The sequence below is a fragment of the Muscardinus avellanarius genome (genome assembly GCF_963383645.1).
Source record: "Muscardinus avellanarius genome assembly, chromosome: 9".
In the NCBI taxonomy this organism is placed as follows: domain Eukaryota; kingdom Metazoa; phylum Chordata; class Mammalia; order Rodentia; family Gliridae; genus Muscardinus; species Muscardinus avellanarius.
Genome location: NC_137795.1, coordinates 51,826,791 through 51,844,587, shown reverse-complemented (window position 1 = coordinate 51,844,587; position 17,797 = coordinate 51,826,791). Strand labels below are relative to the sequence as shown.

At 38.0% G+C, this 17,797-nt stretch overlaps 1 protein-coding gene across 1 annotated transcript in view; it reads right to left on the bottom strand.

Annotated features, from left to right (window-relative positions):
* GNAI1 (G protein subunit alpha i1) overlaps window positions 1–17,797 on the bottom strand; it is a gene marked incomplete at both ends in the record, with an annotated part of 85,046 nt that overhangs the window by 26,781 nt on the left and 40,468 nt on the right. The window contains 2 exons of the mRNA XM_080701417.1: window positions 4,553–4,694; window positions 4,785–4,827. Of these exons, the coding sequence (XP_080557543.1) occupies window positions 4,553–4,694; window positions 4,785–4,827 (185 nt within the window). The remainder of the gene's footprint in view (window positions 1–4,552; window positions 4,695–4,784; window positions 4,828–17,797) is intronic.

Sequence of the window (17,797 nt, the reverse complement as noted above, 5' to 3'; positions counted from 1 at the left end):
AAAATAATTCTCAGCCTTACTGAAAGAGAAAATCTAAAGAAAAAATAAAGATAATATTTCTCATTCATTGGTTTTTAAAAATTAAAATGTTGATAATATCTAAATTGGTTAGCTTCTAGGAAAATAGACTTTGATGCATTTTGTTGCTACAAAAGATTATTTGCACTGATTTTATTTGGAAAGCAAATCTGTGGTACTTATCAAAGCTAAATATCTGGTTGTCCTTCAACTTCAAGCTAAGACTTCCAGGAATTGGTATTTCAGAAATAAAAATATATTCAGATTGCCTTTGGATATATTGTTTCTTATTCACGTTTTTCTGATTTCATCTAGAAACTCTTGTTCAGGCTTCAACAAGCAACTCAAATGCCCTTTCCTCCTGTCCAGGCCCATGTTTAATCCAACTAGATATTCCTAGGAATGACTACAAGGGCCTAGCTGTACTTTCAAGCTCATGCACAGGCGACAGGAAGCATGGAGCAGGGCATTTGTGTGAATGCTTAATGAAAGGGCCTCAACCAACAGAACGTACAGCCTGGAAGAACTAAGGGAACAGTTGCTAGGATGGGCAAAGCAGGCCCACATTTAAATTCCAAACTCGTAGGGCAGGGATGGTAGTCTTAGGGTGAGAGCATAGTTATTCCTGGTTCTTCCTAAAACTAAGCCCAGATTATTTTGTAAAGATGGGGGGAGGTGGAAGACAACATTCTTTGAAAGAAAAATATAAAAATAAGTTATCATCTTAAAAAGCCTGCTTGCACTAGAAGGTTGCCATAGTATATGTGGATAATCCCAGACACTAGGGAATCTGAAGCAAAAGGATTTCAAGTTTAGGGTCAGCCTCAGCAAGTCTGTCTCAAAATTAAAAGAAAAAAATTCAAAAGGGCTGGGACGTAACTCAGTGGAAAAAAAAAAGTACCCCTGAGTTCAATACCCAAGACCACACACACACACACACACACACACACACACACACACACAAAATTAGCCAGGCATGGTGGCACATACTTGTAATCCCAGTACTTGGGAGGCCGAGACAGAAGGAGCACAGGTTTGTGGCCAGACTCAGCTACTTAGTGAGGCTCTCTGCAACTTAGTGAGACCCTGTTTCAAAATAAAGAATAAAAAACAAGGCTGGGGGTGTAGATTAGAGGTAGAATGGCCTTGGATTCAATCCCTAGTATTTCACATAAATAAATAAATTAACTTAAAAAAAGTTGCTCACATTGGCCCTTCATCTCTCAAAATAGGATGTACAAAACTGTTCCTTTCTTACAGCCATATACAGTGAATACTGTATCTGTGATTGAGGAAAGGGTTCATGTACCTTAACTGAAATTAATATAAAGTATAATTTCTAGCTGGTCGCAGCACATGCTTGTAATCCCAGTACTTGGAAAGCTGAGAAAGAAGTATTACAGTTTTGCAGCCAGCCTCAGCTAGTTAGTGAGGCTCTCTGCAACTTAGTGAGATCCTGTTTCAAAAATAAAGGATAAAATAGGACTGTGCATGAAGCTCACAGATAGAATGTCCCTAGGTTTTATCCCCAGTTCTGAAAAAAAAGTATAATTTCTACTAATTCCTTCTCCATAATTTAAGAGTAGACTCATTCCTTTTGTGAAATCTTTTTTTTTTTTTTTTGGTGGTCCTGGAGATTTAATTTAGGGACATGCTACATATGAGTTACCCCTCCAGCCATATTATTTAGTCTTTATTTTTTTATTTTTATTTATTTTATTTTTTTGGTGGTACTGGGGTTCCTGGAAGCCCTTCTACCTCCGGGCTACACTCCCAGACCTGTTTTATATTTTTTTATTTGGAAACAGGGTCTCTCTTTTTTTTTGTGGGTCTAGAAATGAGACCCAGGGGCATTCGACCTCCGAGCTATACCCCCTGCCCGTTTTTGAAATTTTATTTTATTTTTTATTTTGAAACCAGGTCTCACTAAGTTGCAGAGAGCCTCACTAAGTAGCTGAGGCTGTCCGGGAACCGCGATCCTCTGGTCTCAGCCTCCCGAATGCTGGGATTACAAGCGTGTGCCACCATGCCCTGTGAAACAGGGTCTCTTAAACCAGGGAGGCTGGCTCTGAACCAGCTAGATCCTCCTGTCTCCGCCTCCCAAGAGCGGGGATTACAAGCATGAGCCGCCACGCTGGGCTAGTCTTTATTTTGAAACAGGGTCTCACTGAGTTGCAAAGGATCTCACTAAGCAGCTGAGGCTGGTCGAGAACCATGATCCTCCTGTCTCAGCCTCCTGAATGCTGGGATTACAAGCGTGTGCCACCATGTCCGGCTTGTGCAATCCTTTTAAACAATGATTGAAAAGCTTAGTGTGATTAAAATTTCCAAAAATTTCAAGATTGTTTTAATATTGCACACTATTCTTTTAAATTGTTTTTTCTGAAATAAGATTTGGTTATATCAGTAATATTTTTGGCCTTATCCACTATTCAGTCTGTAATTTATCCATTTACTCATTCAACAGATGTTTCTGCAGTGTGGGTTGTTGCTTTCATTCATTTTTACTTTTTTGTAAGGACAAATTTCCCTATATTTACAAAAAATCTAGCAGACATTAAGATAATAGGTGCTGTTTATATACAGAAAATCTTCATATTTGTAGTAGAGAGATAGAACATACACATTAAATATATAAAATCAGAAAATATAAAAATAGCAGTAGTTTTTATATAATAATCTATCTACTCCTCATTTTCCCCTTCCCCATAAGGGTATCGAGATTGACAATGGTATACTAACATATGTACCTAACATCAGTAGAACTGAATCCTTCACTGATCTTCCCTCCCTCTCCCCCCACCTTCCCAAGACCACCTCCCCGGCTCCACTGGAGTTTCTCTGCCATTACTTAAGTCCCTCTGGGATCCCCATCACTCCCTACGTTTCGTATATGAGAAAAAACATATGCCCCTTCACCTTCTGTGACTGGCTAATCTCACTTCGCATAATGTTCTCCAGGTCCACTCACTTTCCTGCAAATGACATCATTTTACTCTTCTTGATTGCTGAGTAGAATTCCACTGTGCGCATATCCCACATTTTGTAATCCACTTATCAATGGATGGACACTTAGATTGGTTCCATGATTTAGCTACTGTGAGTTGTGTCACTATAAACATTGGTATGCATATATTTCTGTAGTTGTCTAATTTCAGCCACTTTGGAAACATTCCCAGGAGTGGTGCAGCTGGGTCGTATGGTGGAGCCATTCCATCCCCAAAGTCCCTATCACTCTGAACAACAATATAATGTGAGACTATAATGTAGCCATAAAAGTATAAAAATTGCAAAAATATATTATTCAGTAAAACATGGCATAGTTACTCATTCATAAACATTAAAATATATAAGATTTAGTTTGTGTCGAGTTTTACATGATTTATTGAACATAATCAGTAAAATATAGACCATACACAAATACAAACTTGAAATAAATAGATCAAGCAATCAAACAGGGGCTGGGGAAAAAGAAGTAAAGCAGAGTGTGTTGTGACTAGGAGCAGTGCTGCTCTAATCAAACTGAAAACAAGTTACTGGGTCAAATAAGGAAGCAGAGGCACAGGGCCTGGCTACCACAGAGTCTACTTCATTTTTCTATCATAATATTTCCTGGGTTTCAATTTCTTTTCCTAGAAACTAAAGGAGTAAAACCAGCTTGTCTCCAAAGGTCACCATTAGCTCTAAAATTCTGATAAATTTTTAAGTGGCCCATATTTCCTTATTCTAAAGGTAAGAAAACATTTAAATCATTGTCATTATTATGAAAGAGTGCACTGCTTTTAGTCTGAGCATAAACACAAAGAACTGAATCATTTCAGAGTTCCAAATTATGAAAGGAGATTTTGAAGAGTGCCTGTGAAAGTGGTTTACTTGGTAATAACTACAAAAACATGTTATGGGATTTCTATAGTTTAGATCTGGATTGTTCTCTAAAGGCTCATGTGTTAACAGCTTGGACCCCAGGCCATGCTGCTATTGGGAGAAACTTTGAGAGGTATGACCTATTGGGAGGACTTAGGTCACTGGGGGTATGCCCTTAAAAATGGGATGCCAGTCTCTTTCTCTCTCTCTCTCTTTTTATATCCTAGCTGTTATGAGGTAAGCAGCCTCCTCTGCCACATATTCCCACCATGATGTACTGCTGTACCATGGCTTCAATGCAACAGACAAATGACTGTGGACTGAGCCCTCTGAAACTGAGCCAAAATAAACCTTTTCTCTTCTCAAGCATATTATCTCAGGTATTTTGTTACAGTAACAGAAAGATAATAAGCACAGACACACAGAGGTACCAAATTCAGTACATTATATAAAAAAATTGCAGTGATTACTGTATTGCAAAAATCACCTCATAAATAGGGTAAGTACATCTACAAAAGGGAGATTTACTATCCCGTGCATTCTAATTCATTCACTTCTAAAGCTATGGGCTCACTTTTTATTCATTGTATATAAGTCTTGATTAGGTGATAAGCCTCTGGTATGTTGTTATTGCACAAGTTACTCATCAGTCCTACTTGAACAAACTTACCGCCCGAGCTGAGTCACCAAAGTCTATCTTCAATCTCCCCATGGCCCTAATGATAGCAATAATAGACTGGATGGTGTTGCTGTAGACCACCGCCTTGTACTGTTTGCATTCCTCTTCTGAGTAGCCAGCCTCATGGATAATCCTAATGAGGAGAAAGGGAAGAAAGAACACTTACTCCCTTTGGTGGAGGAGTACACTTAAACAACAAATCTGATGTTTTAAATCGACTTACTTCATCTGCTTCACAATAGTGCTCTTTCCAGATTCACCAGCACCTGAAAAATAAAATGAAATAAAATATTTCTAACTTCAACATCCTCACTTAAGTATACCAGTTCCCAACTCCCAACACTCTCTTTCTCTCTCCCTCTCTCTCTCTCTCTCTCTCTCTCTCTCTCTCTCTCTCTCTCTCTTTCTGTGTCTCTTACAGCTGAATTTCATTTTATGTTAAAATGAGATAGAAATAAGAAAATAATGTAGGATGAAGAAGTGCAAAGATCTAGTGTACAGTTAATAAAATATTATACTAGGTATTTTTATTTATTTTTTTCAGTGTGTGTGTGCCTCTGTGTGCATGCGTGTGTGTGTGTGTGTGTGTGTGTGTGTGTGTGTGTGTGTATGTGTTGCAGAAACCAAGCACAGGGCCTTGCACATGCTAGGCAAGCACTTTAACACTGAGCTACAACTCCGCTCTGTATTCAAGATTTTTGCTGAATTTAACTATTAGTGGTTCTTGCCAATGGGAAGGATGTATAATTATGTGAGATGATTAATGTATTAATTTTATCACGGTAGTGTGTCAATTTATTCCTTAAAAATACACAAGGTTTATTTTAAAAATAAGTAAAATTAAGTTTGTTTCTAAACATAGTCTCAGAAATAGTCCATTTCTCTATTACTTCATAATACTTAATTTCAATAAACTCAACTGAAAAATGCTTTCATGTTGTTTGTATTTGCTAAAGCCTTAAAAAATTCAGTCTTCTTTTATAAGCTGAAGTACTACAAATCAGTTTTATTTGAAATTTTGCTTCACATTAGCAGATGTTTTAACTGCTTGGCCAATTTTCTCAACTTCTGGTTCTAGAAAAGCGGGATGGTAATGATACCAAGAAGGCATATGAAAAAAAAATTTAAATATTGTATCTTAGTGCCTTTATGAGAAACCTAACACATAGCCAATATATTTGCCTAGCCCTGGAGATGCAGGTGTGTGCTAAACAAAAAGTCTGCTACTTTTTCCGTCTTCTTTTCACACAAGCTAGGAGCCATTCTCAAACTTCCTCGCTCTCTGCATATGCAGGGCCTCTTTATGATTTGAGTCCCTAAGCACTATATTATCCTAGCATGGAAATATTACTAATGAAATGACCACTTGTAAAGTTAGGGCCCTAAATACCCTTCTTTTTAATAGTAACTGCCATCTCTTTATCATGCAACAATTATTCATCAGGTTTCTGTTGACTGCAGGAGAGAGAGGGTGCGTGAGCACCTAGGGAGAGGGCTGCTTCATGCTGGAGCTGGCCATGGCTACAGACCCAGGAGGAATTTCCTGCTGTTGAGAGACAGAGCCCAGCACTTTCATTATCTGGGCCCCATTTTTCCATTGAGTTATTCCTACATTTTAAGCTCAGTGTTACTGAGCAACTTATAGCTCCAAGAACACCCGCTGCTGATCATGCCTCAAACCTTCAAACACACAGTTTCCCCTGACAAAATACAATTTGCTCTGCTTCCTCTTGCCACCCTGGTGTTCCTCTACCAACTATCAATCTTATCTCCTTTATCAAACCCTCCTGACCGGCACCACATATGACTCCTGGGGCCTTCCACCGTGCACATTATTTCCATTTGAATTCTCAGTCTCAGCTGCTATCTTGTGCTAAATACACAGTCCGTGAACCAGAACTGTACTTAAATTTATTTAAGCCACTTGTGACTGATAAAATTGACTGTAAGCGTCCAGGCTTCATCTTTACATCCACGTCTTCCCCCCCTGCAGCCACAAAGAGATACACAGATACACACACACACACACACACACACACACACACACACACACATCAGAGGTATCTGAGTTGATTTCAAATAGGCCATTTCATTATAGGCCTAGTTGAGAAATCTAGGGATAATACTGTAAGTTTTCCTTGTGGTTTGATATTCAAGAATTTTCCCCAAGATTCCTTCACATTAAATAGAGAAAACAGAGCTGAATAAACAACAAGGGCCTTCTTCACTTACAGACAGCCTTTGAGTTTTTCAGGGCATCTGCCAATATAAACAATCCCAAGATAAACAGCCCAGTTTTTATTCATCAACAACACTGCACTTGGCTCTGAGAGAAGCACAATTACGGGCATTATGGCTCACACATTCCTCTAATCCAGGGCGGTCCGCCCAGGCAGCATGGGTAGGGCTATCTCAAAGAGGCCACGCTGGGGTTCTAGAATACTCCGAGTTAAGTCAGCAGCTGCCTTGCTTTGATGGAACGTGCCAGGTCCCAGTTTCCGTACAGGAAAGTAGTGATTTCACAGCCACAGTGAGCTTCCAGGAACAATCGCCCATGGTCTATTCTGCTAGTGAAACAACTCAAAAGCCCAGAGAAAGTTTCAAGAGATAGAAGCTTGTGAGGTTCAAGAGAAGGGAGATGGGAGGGGATAAAGAGAATCGATAAAGGAAACAGTTCAAATAATGCTAGGTCCATATATGAAGGTATCACTCTTAACTTTTCTAACATGTATGGGGAAGGGCTGCAGCAGGTGGGGTATAGAGGGAAACTCACCAAGTGCTGTGTTAATATATGTTGATATTCCTTTGAATCTCATTATTATGTATAATAACAATGAGCCAATAAAAGTATAAAAAATGCTAACTGCCTAAATATCTTTCCTGCTTTCTACAGGTGTGTGGATTGCATTAAAAAGAGTCTCAAAGCAGAAATACTAAAGAATAATACTGTTCCTACTTGAACTATATGTGCACAGATGAGAATTGTTTTAATATATTATTATTATTTTTTGGTGGTACTGGGAATGGAACCCTTCTACCTCTGGGCTACACTCCCAGACCTATTTTATATTTTTTATTTGGAAACAGGGTCTCTTAAGCCAGCGAGGCTGGCTTCGAACCTGCGCAATCTTCCTGTTTCCGCCTCCCAAGCGTGGGGATTACAAGCGTGTGCCACCACGCCCGGTGTACAAATGAGAATTTTTAAAACATAACAAGAAAAAGTAAACTTTATTGATGTTCAATAGTATCTTTAAATTCTATTTCACTTTATATCTTCTAAGATAATTGGTAACAAGGGATACTAAACTTATGTTTTAATGAGCATCTAGTGTGTGGCTTGTGGTTCAAAAATTCTGCAATCTGTTTAGAGAGCAGGAATACCAGTTTTACTAATTGGGTCCCTACTTGCTTTACCATTGAAAAAGGTATTGGTGGAATAGATAACGAGAGGTAGAAACTCTCTCAAAGGTTAGCGACTTATGTAATTAGTTTCCAATTCTCACTTCCAAATGAAGATTCCTAACAGGAAATTTCCAAGCACCACATGGTAGGTTTCAACATTCTTTGTGCTGATGCTCTCTACATAGCATACAGGACAGAAGTAAAAGCTGTTCTCTACACACTCAAGTAAGAACAGAACAGCCACATTTGAGAGGCATGCAAGAAAAAATAATAGTAATACTAATAATGATAATAATAACAGTAACGGTAATAGTAATAATGATGAAAGGAAAATCCACAAAGGGGTAGTAAAGGGACATTTCCCAGAAGTACTGACTACTCTGCCAGGCAGCTATTTTCACATAGATCCAGGATGGCATAAAAAAAGCTGCCACTTTCTCAAAAGCAACTTCAAGAAGAAACTAGAACTCTATACACAGCATGCATCAGTCAGGAAACATCAAAGAGCAAATCAAGTGACGACTGTGGTCACAAGGCTTGGACAGTCAAAAGGACAACTACACACCAGCAGGGTAACCATCACCAGCTAGTCACCCTGGGGTGAGGGAGACTTTGGAGCAGGGAGAAGGGACACTGGATCCCCCAGGGCTGAAAGTGTGGGGATGGTCTCTGTGGGGCCTGTGGCTATAAGGCCCAAAGTGATGCTCAGGGAGGAGGCTGCCCTGGGTCTCCTTCACGGAGAAAGTGACTGATAGAATCTGTACCTCTGAAAGCAAATGTGGAGCCCAGCAAGTGTGTGAAGTGCAGCTTAGTGAAACAAGCAGGCCTGTACTCACAGGTGCTGGAAGGCAGGCAGGGCACTGAGGGAGAGGCTGCAGCTGGGATCCCACAGGCACAGCCTGCTCATGGCAGTCACAGAGGATGCATCCTAAAGCTGGGACCAGTCATAGAGGATGTGTCCTAAAGGTGGGACCAGGAAGGAGAGGGCAAAACTACACACAAATCAAGATATGGTCAAGAAACCACCAGCTAGAACCTAAGTCCGTGAATAGAACTGTGCAATTCATCACTAAAAATATGATAAAAAGGGCTGTGCCCCTGATTTTTTTTTTTTTTTGAAGGAAACAAAGGAAGAGTTAACGTTTTAAGTGCTGGCGAGGTTTAAAGACAAAACAAAATAAAACAAACCAAAAGAACAGCAACAACACTGACCTTAGAAAATAAGTCGTTTTAAAAAATAAAATGAAATCCTTTGTCCAACTCTCTGCTTAGAGTCACCTTTACAGCACTTACTTCCTGGCTGCAAGGTTGCAGGCTGCCCAGCATCACTAGGTATTCAGCTATTATCATGGTGACCTAGTCCAGTAAACATGTGCTGACTTCCTGACACCACTACTAAGTGCCTTTTAAGGAATTCTAGTCATTTATGTAGAAATTTAACAATTTAAATGCTTACATTCAATAAAACTAAATTAGAATTTAGCCTAAAATGAAATAAAACTAAATTTCAAGTCCATTTAAAGTCACTTCTGTTTATCATAGTGCTATATAAAATTACCAAGATCAAAGTCTTTTTATTTAAGACAGAAGCAAATAAAGAGGGAGTAATGGCAAATAAATTAAAAATAAGAGGCTTAACTTTCCCTGTTAAAAGGGAAAAGGTTTTTCTCCTTCCTTTTCCTTAGAGCATTTACTTTAGAAAAATCATAATTAGAAGTGCTTTTCCCTCTCTTTGAAATGTATATATACATATCTTTTTGAAAACTAAATACGCCTTTTGCCAGCTTGATGACCTGGAATGTTTCTCCAGACCTGGGAACAGTTCTCTTTGAAACATAAACATCAAAGGAGTGGGCCCCTCTCTCTCAGCTCCTGTGGGAGGATGGGAGCCTCACTTCCCACTTCCCCTTGTCTTCTCACCCACAGACTTGCCTTCCTCCTCTGGATGAGACCAAGTTGCCAACACAAGTGGTCAGGCCAATTACCATAGGAGAGTTAGGATGAACCATGCGTGACAAAAGGAAGGGTTCCACCTAAGGACTTATTACTCATCTTGTGAACATGTGTGTAATGGGTTGTGCAGCTTGGCTGTAGAAGGGGAAAGATTACTTTCTGTCTTTACAGTCTCTAAGTAGATAGCTTGTGGTACACATCACACAGCACTTTGGTGTAAAGTTTATTCAATAATTAAAATGTGTTCCTTACTACTTTTTTGAAAAGGATTTCTGAGTTGGGAGAAGATTATATTTTTAATTACCATTCCTCAACAGGGAAAATAATCTATAAAGTTTCCTATTAAAACTGTAAGGAGCTCCAAATTTACATTTAAACACACCACACACACACACACATACACACACACACACACACACACACACACACACACACGACAGTCTGCAAAGAATAATTTGAGGATGCATGTAAACACCTGTCTAAATCCTTAAAATGATTCACTTTCCCTAGTCTTAATTCCCCAATCCTCTCATGCATGAAATGGGTATCATACTAACATAAATGAGAAAAAAATGAATGCACACAAAGAAAAAAAGTCATTTTGTATAGGGATAAAATATAAGAAATTCTGACCCGCTTGAATGACTCATGTCTGAAAGGTCATACAACTTCAATGACGCTACCTGAATTTGTGTTTATAGGTTCTTAAGATCCATAAGCAAGTGTCACATATGTGCCTTAAGGATCTTCCTATCCACCACTCAATCTGGTTTAGCTGTCAATCACCTGACTTCTGACCACCAAAGACAGAGTCCTGTGTTTCCAGAGTGTTATCTGATGGTGAAATTGTTTATGTTTTTATGCATATGTATATGTATGCAGATTTATATTTACATTTATATAGCATATAAATATAACTTTAAGTTTATATTATAAATACAAATATATAACAAATAAATGTAATATATTATAGGTATTAATATATTATATATAACATATATAAAAACTTAAAAAATAATCTCTTTAGATACAATAAATTCCTCCTCCCATTCCCAAGAAAGTAGTAAGATTTAAGATTCCATCAGAATTTTTCTCTAGCCTTTGTGAAAGCTATTATCTGGGATAATATTTTGGAGCATGCCTCCAATCCCAGTACTTGGAAGGCTGGAAAGGAAGATCATAGGTTCAAAGCCAGCCTCTACAACTTAGTGAGGCTTTAAGTAACTTAGTGAAACCCTTTTTCAAAATAAATAATAGGTCTGGGAGCATAGCTCAGTGATAAAATGCCCCTGGGTTCAGTTCTCAATATCACACACAAAAAAAGGAAAGAAAGTTATGAAGAAGAACCACAGTGCTAAAAGGAAGATGTGAAATTCGACCCACAAAAGCCATTTTTCATGATCAAATCATGGAAGAAGCACCATTACAACATGTGTCAAAACAAGAGGAGAGCAATACTGAGTAACTATGAGGAAGCCAGGACAAGAGAATTCAGACGGCACTGCCCACACTTGTGAAATGAAGCAATAGTTAGGCAGAACATATAATTTACCATCAAGTTTGGGACACTTGAGAGAGTTTGAACCAGGCCTGACCTGTGCAGAGCAAGAAATCCATCATACCAGTCATCATCAAGGAACAAGGCCACCCTGGTTTTCAAGATACAAGAGCCAGATACAAATTTTCTTTCTGACACTTGGACCTAAAAGAGTTTTAGTATAATTCTGTGCCAAGTAGTATTGTTTTAATTATCTTGAATAAATAAGGGAATTACAAAGGAGATTAGTGATGCATTTCCACCAAGAGAAGACCAAATGATAATCAAGCACTTTGTAACAGTGAGAAAAATTTACATAGATAAGAGATATGGGGAAACTATACACTAGAAAGCCAACTACAGAAGAATGTACCAGATCCTAAAAATCATAAAACAAGTGTAAGTTAGTATGCTGAACACAGGGGGTTTTGTCATATTAACTTTCTTTTACTTATTAAATTTATATACACATAGTAATGTGCAATCATGTGCTTGGTAGCTCATATAAAATCAATAAGCATAAGGAATATTACTCCCTATGACAGTATATACATCTATTAAACAATTTAGAATCACACAAGGGGTGGATATTTTGCTTTATCATGGAATTATACATTCCTTTGTCTAAAGTCTAAATGTTCTTGATACTGCTAAGCTATTTACAGGTAAGGACTGGTAAATAATTGACAGATGGAAATTTTCTCAGCTTTTCCTGGGTCAAGCTACAGACCTCCATGTGCATTTCTCCCATTTGTAAACATCTGTGAGCAAAGGACCCCACTGACTCTTTCCCAACTACCTTTTGAAGAGTGATGTACAGAGAACAGTCTTGGTCAATTAGAGATGATGTCCATGAGAGAGAAGGTTTGCTTACTGTTCAGTACAATAAACATAACATTTTTATCTTATGTTTTTACATTTCTACCATTATTTTCCATTTTTATGTTTTCTTACATTTTTATCTTACATTATCTTATGTTTCCGGGTTAGGAAAGCCTACTGTACATAATAAAATATGAATTGGGGACTAATCCCTAAGTCCAGGGCTCCCAGCTACAATCCAAGCCATTGCTTATGCAGTGAACTGGGGTGTGGCAAGTCTCCACAAATGCTGACCCCCTGGAGACTACGGCTGCTATAAGAAAGTCCTTCTTATCTGTGAACCTAGAAGCTCATGCCTTCTGCCAGCATCCCAGAAACTGTGTTAGAATAACAGGTTACCTTGTAAATATGTAAAATCTCAAAGTTCCATGAACTTTTAATCTAAAAAGATCTGGTACCCAAAGACATGTTTAGCCATTATCTTTACATCTGTACCGCTTACTTTTTAAACATTCTAATCCTTGCCTTCCTCCAAAAGGCAGCTGAAATAGGATAGTTTAATAAATTGAAAGAAACAGGTAAAATAGGGATGCTCAAAGTAGAAGAGCAGTATCTACATAAACTGGGAATGTGTTAGAAATAGATTTTCACAGCCAGAACTGACTAAATTAGGAACTCTGGAGCGGAGTTCAGTAATTTGTATCCTGAATGTCTCACCAAGTGATTCTGAGGCAAGCAAAAGATTGAGTACCACTAAAGGACCACATCCTTTTTTGCTCAATTAGTGATCATGGTACACTCATTAAGCTGCTGGCTAGATATTAAAAACAACACTTCATTTGCACAAAACAATTCTAAATTCCCTCCTCACCAACATGAAGAAAAGTAGTGGCTTTATATTTTTGCACATAGTTGAATAAAAAGGAATCTTAATTTTTATCACTACCTCTCCATTAAGTATAGCATTTATTATACATTAGATAAATTATACATTAGATAAAGTACCTGAAGATAACTTATTTTTATGCAATTATGTAATTAAAAAGTGGAAAGTACTTTAACAGTATTTGTAGATAACTGTGAATAGTCTTTAATTCTGTCCCAAAATTTGAAAAGAAATGGTTCTTAACATGTGGTTACAAAGTGGAACCTGAAACTATTTCTATAAACGTTTCATATTTTGGTACGTTAAAACCCACTGGTCTAGCTGGATGTGGTGGCATGTAACTGTAATCCCAGTACTTGGGAAGCTGAGACAGGAGGACTGCAGGCTTGAGTCCAGCATGTGGTAACGTAGTGAACCCGTTTCAAAATAAAAAATAAAACATGAAACCAGCCAAGATGTGCATCAACAGATGAATGGATTACAGAACTGTGAGGTATGTACACAATAGAATTTTACTCAGCCATAAATAAACAATTACATCATTTCAGGGAACTGTATGGAACTGGAGGACATTATGGTAAGCGAGATTAGTCAGTCACAAAATATAAGAAATTGGATGTATTTCCTAATATGTGAAAGCTAAGGAGAAATGAGTTATAGGAGGAACTCTAGATGAAAAAGGAAATTCTATAGAGGAGCACACAAGACAACCTAAATGAGGGGATGGGAGAGGGGAAGAAGGAAATTCTGTAAAGCACACAATGTACTTATACATATTGAAGTCAACCACTAAGCCAAGCATGGGAAGGAGGGATGGGGAGGGAACTGGGTGGGAATTGGGTAGGGGCTAAATGGGGGATGTGTACATGTATGCACACACAAGTTTTTCGCCCCAATATGATGTATGGATACAATGCATCAATAAAATATTAAAACATGGCTGGGGAAGTAGCTCAAGAGTAGAATGCCCCTGTGTTCAAAACCAATATCATATCACATACAAGCTCCTAAAAAAAAGCATTAACAAACTTCTCTCTTGTGCTTCAAATATATCTTTTTCTCATGTCTGTTTTAGAAATGGATTGAGTTATGCAGAATTGAAAACTGGCTTATTTCTTACATATCCATTATATTACTATATGTATATTTAAAATGCCTCTTAAATACTTGGATTATTTTTGTTTTGTTTTATAAAGTTCTTTGTATAGTCTAACTATTGGCTTTCAATCAGAGGAGCAGCTGGCAAAAGCCTCTCCATCCTCTAGGCTCTTAAGGCTCTTGATGGGTCCTCTGCTGCTGTGCAGAAGCTTTTTAATCTGATGTCATCCCACTTACTGATTCTTGGTTTTATTTTCTGAGCTTTAGGGTCTTACTGAGGAAGTCTCTACCAGTGCCTATATATGAGAGAGTTTGTCCTATGTTTTCTTCTACGAATTGGAAGGTTTTAGACTAATTTCTGGCCTGTTGATCCATCTTGAGTTGATTCTTATACAGAAAATGACTGGGGTCTAATTTCATTCTTCTACATATGGATATTGAGTTTTCCCAGCACCATTTGTTGAAAAGGCTGTCTTTTCTCCCATATGTTTTTTGGCAGAAACAAGTTTGTTTCTGGTTTTTTTTTTTTTTTTTTTTACCTTTTTTCTTGAAAACTTAAGTTTTGTTACTGAAACATATTCTCAGCTGTTCTCTGTGGAATAAAATATTAATTAGGCTAAATCTTAAAGTCAAACTAACCATAGTTTGTCATTTTTTTCAATGACAATGAAAATGGTTTTCTAACAAGAAGGATAATTAGATCACAATTCAATAATCCCCCTACTGCCTTCCTAAAGAAAAGTCATCATACTTTGGTACAAGCAAGAGTACTTTAGGTGCACTTCCCATTTAATCATACAGAATATTAAAGAGATGTTTGCTTACAGATCAAAATTTACAAAAAAAATTTTTCCTGCTTTAGCTTAACACACACACACACACACACACACATACACACACACACACACACACACACACACACAGGCAAAGTAGTTAAAATACATTAAGTACTAGCACAATTTCATGACACTGACTTGATTCTTGCTAAAATGCCAGCATTCCAGCCCATGATTGCTTTGGTACTATTTGTGCAAGTAACAACACATTAGAAAAGGCAATCGATCAATATCCTAGTATGATTTAAAAAAACAACAGTATTCTAGACTGCCCCTAGCATCTATGCATAATTCCAAACACTAAGGATTTACTGTCTTTCTCACTTATCTGACCAAAAACTAAAAAGGGAGAGTTATTGATTTCTATCACCACGGTATTCCCAGGGCATACCCTGACAGTACACAAGATGAACTCAATAGACATCAATTCATGCTAGAGGGAAGAAGGAAAGAAAGAAAAGTGGAGAGCAGAAAAATAAAAAGGTAAAAAAGAAGAAAAATATCATGAAGTATAAGAAAATGCAAGTGAGTATATTAACTATACAGAAGGAGAATTCTGTTAGAAGACAGATGAAATAAAGGAAAAATGAGGGAAGCTTATGACTGTCCACTAAAAGAGTTTCCCTCCTCTTCCTATTCTAGCAAGAATAGTAGCTGGGGCTAAGAGTATAACTCAGTTGGAGAACAGCTGCTGAGCATGTGCAACGCCCTGGGTTATAAATACCCACATGCGCACGTGTGTGTACACACACACACACACACACACACACACACACACACACACACGAGGGCTGAAAGGGCTGCAATTATGGCAACCTGGCTAGAGACTATATTTTTCATTCTTCCCTGTTTTTAAGTGAAAACCACATGACTCTAAAATATTATATGGCTCACTAAAGCCATATAATATTTGAGTAAAAGGAAAAAGGGCATTTATGGACCCTCTCTCTCCTGCCTTTCCATAGAAGATGGGTATGGCCATGGGCTTCTTCTGACACAGGAGATGATGGGGCAATGAGAAGGCAGGAGCTGGGGTCCCAGAATGACCATGTGAGGCAGGACAGCCTTGCACTCTTTAATCTTAGATTTTTTTTCATGGAAGAAATAAGCATCTACATTCCTTTTTGTTTGTTTGTTTTTTGGTGGTACTGGGGTTCCTGGAAACTCCTCTACCTCCAGGCTACACTCCCAGACCTATTCTTATACTTTTTTATTTGGAAACAGGGTCTCTTAAGCCAGAGCGGATGGCTTCAAACCTGCACGATCCTCCTGTCTCCACCTCCCAAGCGTGGGTATTACAAGCGTGCACCACCACGCGCAGCAAGCATCTATATTCTTTATATCATGTCATGTTAATTTTCTTGAATTCAGAGCTTGGCTTTTATTCTGACCATATTTTTTAAGTTGGCATAATTTGAATATATGAGCAAATGTGTAAATATATAAACCAAAAAAAGCTCCAAACCTTGCATATGTTTTAAAAAAATAACACAGAAAGGCAAACTACAGAACAGGTAAAATATTCGTTATTAACAAGTATCAAAGCTTAGATTTATTTAATAGAGTATGAACTATCATTAACTAACAAGAAAACAATATACCAGTATTTACATGAAACAGGAATTAATAAAAAAAATCCTGGAGTGGTGTAGGTGTCACTTCCTTCTCAGGAAAATTCCAGGGGTCAAAAGGAGTTCAAACATTTATCAAGTACTTATTTAGTAGCATCCAGGCACTATTCTAGGCACTCAGGATAGTGTTATGCTGAAAGGATAGGGATAGTGTTATTCTAAAGCAACAAATAGCAAAAGTCACAAAAACAACTCATGAGAAAAAGCAACCATAGAATTTTAAAACAACGGATAAATATGTATATATTCATGCAACCAGAAAAGTACATGGGAAAAAAACCACTGAAAAGTGTTTACATCTTAGTAATGCAATTTTATTCCTCAAACATTTCTGCTATTTCCAAATTTTCACATTGCACAAAAAACTGAATCAAAATTATGTAATTTATTTAGAAAATTTCAGTCACATGTCTCCCAGGATTAAAGCTGAATAAAATCATCTTCTTTAAGCATCGACCCACCTTCCCATCTCATCTCTCATGTGCATAAATCTCACACTCTAGTCATAGCAAATTGCTTTTCCTCTCAAAAGTTTCATGATCATCCCTCCTTCCATCCCTCCCCTATACTTTCTCCCAAATTGAACTCCTTATCAACTGGGTCCCTACAAAGACCATAATATCTTTAGGTAGGAGAACTTCTGGGATCTAATTTTCCCAACTAAAGCACCTCCAATTTTCATTTACTATGGTAATTAAATTGACAGATTGTTACATAGTCACCAAGACCATGACTCTACACAGATTTAGGTAAGGGTAAGAGATTCATGGCTTCCACATAGAGGGAGCTCAGGCAGGAGGGCTCTAAGCAATCCGTGAGCACCAGAGATTTAAACTGTGTAGCCAGGGGCATCTAGGTGAGAGCCATCACACCAAGGCCAGAAGTAGGAGAGCACATCACGTCTAAGAGACTTCCTTGCCAGATTGAGCTCAAGTAAGCCACCCTGCCCTCCTCTCCTACCCTTTGTTATCTACGTCAATTAGGGCAAATTTATGGCAAGCAATGAAACATGTTCATCTGGACACCACATTAATGGACAGCTTAAATTATCTGGCTGGACTCAGGTTTAAG